Source organism: Astyanax mexicanus, chromosome 13 (genome assembly GCF_023375975.1).
Source record: "Astyanax mexicanus isolate ESR-SI-001 chromosome 13, AstMex3_surface, whole genome shotgun sequence".
Classification (NCBI taxonomy): Eukaryota; Metazoa; Chordata; class Actinopteri; order Characiformes; family Acestrorhamphidae; genus Astyanax; species Astyanax mexicanus.
The window spans coordinates 29,045,184-29,053,467 of record NC_064420.1 but is presented as its reverse complement, the minus strand read 5'-3'; the positions used below and the strand labels follow the sequence as shown (position 1 = coordinate 29,053,467).

General features: G+C 37.6%; 1 protein-coding gene across 3 annotated transcripts; it reads right to left on the bottom strand.

Moving 5' to 3' along the window:
• Window positions 1-2,636: 2,636 nt before the first annotated feature.
• LOC103045075 (MRG/MORF4L binding protein) lies at window positions 2,637-8,284 on the bottom strand. 3 transcript variants are annotated; one of them, XM_049486346.1, is made up of 6 exons: window positions 8,044-8,284; window positions 6,054-6,175; window positions 5,893-5,974; window positions 5,713-5,792; window positions 5,450-5,486; window positions 2,637-3,616 (listed from the first exon to the last, which is right to left on the bottom strand). In XM_049486346.1, the coding sequence occupies exons 1-6, from the start codon at window positions 8,177-8,179 to the stop codon at window positions 3,414-3,416; spliced, it is 660 nt and encodes a 219-aa protein (XP_049342303.1). In that variant the 5' UTR covers window positions 8,180-8,284; the 3' UTR covers window positions 2,637-3,413. The 3 variants fall into 3 exon arrangements, with proteins under 3 accessions (XP_049342303.1, XP_007234721.1, XP_007234720.1); XM_007234659.4 differs by having other exon boundaries at window positions 5,718-5,792; window positions 8,044-8,283; XM_007234658.4 differs by lacking the exon at window positions 5,450-5,486 and having other exon boundaries at window positions 5,718-5,792; window positions 8,044-8,275.

Here is an 8,284-nt window from a genome sequence, read left to right as displayed (position 1 = left end):
AGAGGTGGGTGGGGGATGTATGCTGGGATGAAAGTTAGGAGAAAGGGAAGAAAAGGATGGGAGAAAACTCCAGCATCACACTGCAAGCCTGAGTGACTCAGCACATTCCTAAAGATTCCCTTGAGATTTAGAACATGTGTAATCATAATCATCAGGACTAAATCATAATACTGTGAGTTCCTCACATCTGTGGAAATCTGGCTGACACAATAGAATAGAATTAAGCATTTCAAGTTTTTATATATAAATACAGAGCGCTGGAAAAAGCAAAAGAGCACTACGTGTCTGAATCAATCAGTTACAAATACAAATATTGTCATTTAGAGCATTCATTTGCAAAAAATGAGAAATGGCTGAAATAACATAAAAAGGTGCAGAGCTTTCAGTCCTCAAACAATGCAAAGAAAACAAGTTCACATTCATAAAGTTTTAAGAGTTCAGAAATCAATATTTGGTGGAATAACCCTTGATTTTAATCACAGTTTGCATGCATCTTGCAATGTTCTCCTCCACCAGTCTTACACACTGCTTTTGGATAACTTTCTGCCACTCCTAGTCCAAAAACTCAGACAGATCATCCGTCTTCCGCTTGATTATATTCCAGAGGTTTTTAATTTGGTAAAATCAACTCATCATTTTTACGTGGTCTCTTATTTTTTTCCTGAGCTGTATACACAGTCCAAGTAGAATATTATGACATTGTTTCTACGATCTTTGTCAGTCTTGTCAGCTGAAGTCTGCTGTTTACTACAGCCCATTTGTTTCTCTGCATTCAGTGTTATACTTCTTTCACCCTGGTGGGTCATCCTTCAGGCAGCTTTGCAGTGTTGTGCTGCAGGCATGAGTGGATCGGACACAGCAGTGCTGCTGGAGTTTTTAAACTCTTCACTTCTGGAATGAAATTAGTCCACCAACCGGAAACAGTAGCTGGGTAGCGATATCCAATAGAGTGGACAGTAAAAAAAAGCAGCACTGCAGTGTCTAATCCAACATATACTACATTAGAACAACATACACCAGCACACCACAGATGTTGGTGTAGAACCGGCACTGACAGGAAGGTCAATTTATAGTACAGACAGATAATGCCTCAACACACAGTGCAGTCATTCTTTTAAGTTGATCAAGTTTATTAAATTAAAGACAGAAAGATCCACCCAAAAGGCAACAGAAAGGCCTGGTAAAGCATCTTAGGGAGGCAACTCAGTATTTGGAACAATTTGGGCCAATTTATGAATGAATTAATGAGTCAGCGACTTGGGGAATAAGCCTAGTTTTAGAACATTGTGTTTACGAAAGAAAATCTCCATTCAAAATGGAATATACAAAAGGTTATGCAGCTTAATCCCTGTTGGGGCAACCCGCCCAGAAATGTCAAACACTCAAAACTTTGCAGGTCCTTTGAAGGTCTTCATGTCACCTTAATTTTTAGAGCAATAGGGTTGTAATGGTATGTGTCTTGGTACCAAACCACCATGCAATGGGGGTGCACAAGCCAAACGTCAACATAAAGATGCAATGCATGGGATTATGGGAACTGTAGTGGATTTAGGAGCATTGCTATTGTAACTGTATTTTTCTATACACTTGCTGTGTGCACAGAAGGATTTATTTGGTATTTTAACCTGCTTATTCCTCACCTTTCTCTGCGACATTCTGACCTTTTACCATCTAATTTGACATTATGATGGATCAGCCAAGGAGGAAGTAATTGTGATGCTGGACAGTGTGTGTGTGTGTGTGTGGAAAGACATTAAACATCCTTAATCCATTTTTTACTGCTAAATTAATACAGTACAGGCTGACAGACTGACTACCTCAAGCCAGACTATATAGCACTAGGCAGAACTAACTTCATAAGAACTAACATGATAAGAAACTAGAAACCTAGACTATATTTTATTTTTTTCTTTGTACTGAGCTTGTACGGAACAATGAGGTCCAACCTGTGGTACAAACTAAACCATGGTACAAACTAATCCATGAATTTTGTGTACCATTACACAAGCATACTGTAGACAGTGAGTGCGTTTACATGCACTTTATAATTCAATTATTATGATCAGTGTTTACATAAAGTTACTGTTAACAGTTACTGTAACAGATACTGTTAAAATTCATTAGTTTAAAAAAAGTAAAGCCATAATTAGATTTTTGCTTTGCAATCAACTCAAATTTACAAAATAACAGGTGATAAACATCATGTAAATCTTTATCATAAAAACATACAATAGATAGAAGATTAAGAATATTGAAATCTGTTTGGGTTCAGCATTGCGCAAATGTGTTTTGTCGTCATCTCACTGGAGATGTTTTAAAGCTGCTGGCTTATTTCTGGTACCACAAGTTTACATGCACTGAAAAATACAATTGCTGAGCAAAAATCCAGCTCTCTTTAACAGATGATAGCATCAGACTCAGACTCTAAGACCTCAGTTCTAAGAAATTAAAGTATACTGTTTATATGACTACTTCAATAATTCGATTTTAACTTCAGTAACCTATTATTGAACATGCATGTAAAAACACTCAGTGTCTTTAGGTTACAGATCAGTGAATCGCCTGGATCTGCACCAGCACCCATCAAAAAGCCTCTGCACCCATATCTTTCTTCCAAAACACAACATAACTCACGCTGATACTTAAGTACAGTCTGATTTAATAAAAGGCTTTGCACCTTTTAAAACAAGAGCAGTAAATAAATACAGTAAAACATTATGGTTGTAAAATCACATTTCACCTTAACATGTAATGTAACATCTTTATTACCAATGAATTTGACTTTTGAATTTGAACCGTCACAGATGGGAAAATAAAAATACTAGCTTTACTGTATGACGGACATAAATGACCACTAGGTATGATTCCTCAAACAGAGGCTGCATTTCTTTATGTACTAAGAATTCATCCCTATCTGACCAATGATGATGATACCATCATAGACCCTGTATTTAACTGTTTCCAACAAAGCAATTCTTCCCCACATCTTCGTACTGCAGCAGTTCAATCAAAAGACATTTTCAGGTAAGTCTCAATGAGTCCAACAACAAACTACGTTAAAAAAAAATATAATAAAAAATAAAAAAAAGAATCAATTATCGTCTGCCTCTAACCTTCCATATGAGCAACATCATGGAAGCAAGTTCCCACTGCTCATCAATTACTTAAACTTTTTTTTCTAGATTTCTTCTAGAAAACGCTCAACACATGTGAAGTACTAGAGCTTCCTCTCATCAGTGTGAGCTTCAGCTCTAAGCTTAAATGCTGGAACATCTAACAATATCTCCTCAGATCTTTCCTCTTTAACCTTAGCTGAGCAGCAGATCAGGCCAGAGTACACCGTTTCTTCCAGTCTCATCCAGCCAGAGTCTCCATGTGCCACCAGTCTGCAGGTCGCCCGTTGTTGGCCGTGTTTACGTCCTGCGGCGCTTGGTTCCTCCAGGACTGGACGGGTTGCCGGAGCTCTGCGTTTTGTCCGTGGCCCGGCTCCTCTTCCTTTTCTCGCCTGTGGCCTCCTTCGATCCTCCACCCGACTCACCCGAGGCCCCCCTCTCCCTGTCTCTCTCTTTCTCTCGCCCGCTGCCCGAGCGCTCTGTCTTTACTGAGGAATTGCTGCCTGATAAATCAGAAACGGAGAGGGACAAAAAGAAGGAGAGGGAGAAAGAAAGACAGTGACATTTTAGATACGTTTTGAATTTAAGGGAAATAATGTACATTTTACTTAGAAAGAATACTCCACCAGAACATTTTGATTTGTGAAAGACTCCTCCAACCACGTAGGGTTGGGTGATATGGTAAGAATACTGTATCATGATATTTAAAAACAGTTTCACGATACATGGGATTCATCACAATATTTTGACACAAACTAATTGTGTCACTAGCAGCAGATTCTTAAAACCTCTTAAACTTTTAAAAACTGTTACAGAGTTATACAGTTTTAGCACTGCCAATTTCCACAATATGCTATATAATTATTTAGTGTATTACAAATCTAAAGAGGTTAAATTCACGATTTATCATTACTTTGGTGGAATATGCTTTTAAGTTTAATTTCTTTTCCAAATTCATAAATACACAGGCCTACACAAGCAATATGAAGCTGCTCATCCTTTTCTTCACATTAGACACGTAGGAGAAAACTGAACAACAGGCATTTACTTCCCAAGCTTTAAGATGATTACAGATTGTTGCAATAACCTGGCATATAACAAAATAAGAAAAGATCAATTTCTGGTCCAAATAAATGTTTGGTCCAAATCCTGACATTACTTTTATGGGTTTGTGTGGGCTTGAATTGGAGGAGTTATCATTAGATGTGTTACAGTAAGAGTTCAATAATTAGCTCACTAATTATATTATAAAATATCTTACTAAAACTGTCAGCTGTATTTGATCACCATGACAATGATTCAATACTTAAGTTAATAAGAGTCTGGAAATAAACTGTGTGAGTACAAAGTATGGGTGTCACTTCCATCCTAACAGATTCTAACCCATTTTGCTGAAGATCACCCAATACCGCACCTCTCTGACACATGTATTCATTTATAACTTTTACAATGGAGAGGGCATTAGATCTATTCTTCTAATGTTTTGTTTGTGGCTTAGTAAAAAAAAAAAGAAAAAAAAACAGGGCAGAACATGCCGTACTCTTAAAGCTGATTTATGCTTCTGCAATGGAACAACATTGTAGTCAAACATTGCGCAAGCGGCCAGTGCCATTGTGAGCTTTTATACTTGTGCACCGTCACAATACTGAGTTAAGCGCTGACTAAGCTGTTATTACATGCCACTGTGGCCCCAAGAAGACCTCTCACACAAAAGCCCAAACTGTGCCAGGAAAATATAGGAAATTGGGATGTTTTTAGACTACGGTCATTTAAAGATTTATTATTAAATACAGACTTTAATTTGGCCATATTTGTGCATATTCTTTAAATGCGCATCGAAGAAGCAGTGTAGCAAATAGCCAAAGCAAAGCACGACAACTTTCATATGGACATATTATTACAACGTCCTTAAATGAAGTCTTAAACACCCAGGACCAGTCAAAAATATTAAGCTTTTCTACATTTAAATTTAAATTTAAGCAAGACTAACTATTTTAGTTTTAGACATACTGTAGTTAAAGATCAAGTCACATTCATTACCTTTGGTATTATGAATACATTCAGCATATTAACGATTATGTTCAACCACCCCATACATACAAATCTTTGACAGGCCAAGCTTTTTTTTCCCCACACAAACAGCAGGACAAGATAAGGTACAACTACTACACTTAAGGAAAAGAGAGAAAAGGAGGAAGATAAAGAGGGACAGAGAAAGACGCACATGCTCAGAGGTCTCTGGAGGCAGCCTACAGAGGCCTCTGGTACTGAGATGGTCTGTATTGAGCTCAAGCTGGAGTTTTGGAACAGAGCGAAACGTTTTCTTCTGTCCATACCTTGCAAACTCCTGGCCAGCCATACTGGGACCCAGACCTTTGAAAATGAGACACAAATCACCAGGGTGAGCTGCACCGAGCTACGGCCAAATGGGAGAACGATCCAGAAAAGAAAAAAATAATAAATAAATAGAAAAGAAAAGAAAAAATGCAATGACGCAGATTTAAAACGATGTCTTGCGTCAGAAAGGTGAGAAAGTGTAAGAAAGAGAAGGCTAAGAAGAGAGGTAGAGGAGAGCAACAAAGAAGTAAAAGGAAAAAACAGGACCTTCTTCGTGGGTGGCAGAAAGGTCTCTCTCTTCTTTGAACTCGTCCTTCACATCATCCTCTGAACCTACTTTTCCTGTAGCAAGTAAGGAAAAATATACATTCAGATATGACAATTATGGCTAATGCTTAACAAATTACAATGTCAGTTAAAAATACATGTAAATGCAACTCACCTTCTTTGACATCCTGTATTATTTCCTCCGGCAGGACAAAGGTCTTTTCCGAGTTGGGAAAGGGTAGTATTTCAGACTCGTGCTGTCGGAACGAGGAGGAATTAGCTATGCTTTTTTTTTTACCACAGTTTATGATACATTAAGAGTCAAATATGCCTCACCAGTGCCTGCATGTCGTACATCGTCGACAGGTGGTCCCAGATGACTTTTGATGATACTTGCCTCCCAATGTTTTGGCTAAATTTATCACGGATGCAAATCATATGGAAGTGACGGTTAACCCCTGAAATAAAAAAAAATTATTAAACCCCAGTGCAAAAAAAACAAGTTAACACATTGGTTAACAGCAACCTGGTTAAAATAACTATAACAGACTTACAGTGGCATAGAATACCTTTCCAGACACTATTTACATTGTAAGGTATAATTAAAACACAACAAAAGATACATGGATAAATAAATATAATAATTCTTTAAATATTTAAATATATATAACAAGCTCTTGTGGCAGTACTTTTGTTCATCACTGGTTTCTAGCACAATTTTGACTAAGTTCAAGACTTTAGCATATGAAAGATGTAGAATACAGAACATTCTGCCACTTATTCATTGCGAGCAGTCCTTAGGACCAAAGAGTCCCAATATCCTCCTCTCTCTTTTTCTCATCATTTTATGTTTCCAGACCTAGGCTTAATCAATAATGTGAACTATATATGCAAGTAAATCGTTTGACCTGGAGGGGCTTACTGACCAAAAACAAAAATATGGGAAGAAAAGAAAAATAAATGTTTGAAGAGAAACTTTAATAATTAATGGGAGATTTAAAATGAGAGATTTATAAAATTATTAAATAAAACCAAAGGTTGCTTTGATAAGTTGATCTAACTTTACATTTTTACATTATTTGTAAAAAAAAAATAAGTAAACAGTAGCAATGGTTGGTGTATTGGACCTTAGTTTATCTGTTATTATTGTAGAGTTGCTTGTGTGGGGTGATCACTGTCGGAGGATGTCAATGACGGGTGTCCAGATTGAATTCTATTTAGTGATTTTATTTTTGGCATATACATATAAAGATTTGTAGAAAACTTTTTTCTACTGATTGAAAGCCAGGAGTATTTTTTTATATTCCATTTCATGAGGATAGTCTTCTTGGCTATTTTTAGAGCTATGAGTATAGCATCCAACTGACAGTTAAAGGCTACCAGCCGTCTTGTCTGTTTTGGCCAAAATGCATTATATAATATAAATGCAAATTTATAACAGACATGAATTTTTATTTAAAACGGAATTGTAACACCATTCTCCACCAAGCTGCACCAATAAAGAATCCAATCAGAGTCATCTGAGCATTTACTGTTTTATCTGTATGTTTCTCTGAGTTGATATGTACATTTTACACTTTTTGATTTGGAGAAAAACATGTTTAGTTAAATATTTGGTTGTAAACTTTAGTATTAGAGAACTGGTGCTGCTGCATCTGTTGTTAATGACATTGATATGTTCTTTTGTGCACCAAGCAGAATTTTAGCTAAAGTTTTAAATAGCGAAGTGGATTAAAATACGTTATTAAACACGTTTCTAAATAATTGATTTTTTTATGAATCTTGTGACAGAACTGTCTGGGCTGTGGGTATCAGCACGCTGGACAGATGCTGGTCTGGGTCTGTGGTTAAACAAAGCAGATGGTGATTAAACCAACACTGCATTAAAAACATAGTTTTGCAATTAACATTAACTTACTGATTATTTATAACTTTGCTGGCTTCTGTAAAACTATTTACAGTACAGTACAGCAGAGCACACTAGAGATTGTGTTAGTCTTAGTCAGTTAGCTAGGTTAGTTAGCTGGCGAGGCTAACAAGCTAACAGTAATTCAACTAAAAATACAGAACTCATGATGCTTTCCGACTAAACTAAATTAGTGAGCTTAAGTTAAGGTTATTAATTATCAATGTCTAACTTAGCAAGCGCAGTAATTTCACTCAACAATGCCTCTCTGTCTTTATAAAGCCAAACCGAGCACACCAAGTCCACAGACAAGCCGGCCGGTTGTCGGCTCCCGGCTCCCGGACCAAGCTGAACTCTACGCTGGGGATTCGAGGCCTACTGAAAGGAGCCACTTAAGGAAACACAAAAACTGCAGCTCACCGACGGGTTTATGTCCCAGCATGGCGTGAAACAGACACACTTCCACCTCCTGACTCCATACCACCGACTCTTCAGCGGCACACACTCCCGAATCCCCCTGCTTTTCGTCGGCGGGTACAGCCTCAGCTTCGCCCATCGTTTTTCTGAATGTATTTTACTGTAGTGAAGCCGCTGCAGTGCGAGTCCTCAGAATCCGCCTCCAGGAGGTCCCAAACAAACCCCGACAGTGGATCTGACAAAT

What these genes read in the sequence shown, in the direction of transcription:
- LOC103045075 (XM_049486346.1), bottom strand. Translation starts at nt 8,179, where the DNA reads ATGGGCGAAGCTGAGGCTGTACCCGCCGACGAAAAGCAGGGGGATTCG. An exon ending in AATACAGGATGTCAAAGAAG is followed by an intron (nt 5,793 to 5,892) that starts GTGAGTTGCATT and finishes TACTTGCTACAG; the next exon opens with GAAAAGTAGGTTCAGAGGAT. An exon ending in GCTGGCCAGGAGTTTGCAAG is followed by an intron (nt 3,617 to 5,449) that starts GTATGGACAGAA and finishes CTGATTTATCAG; the next exon opens with GCAGCAATTCCTCAGTAAAG.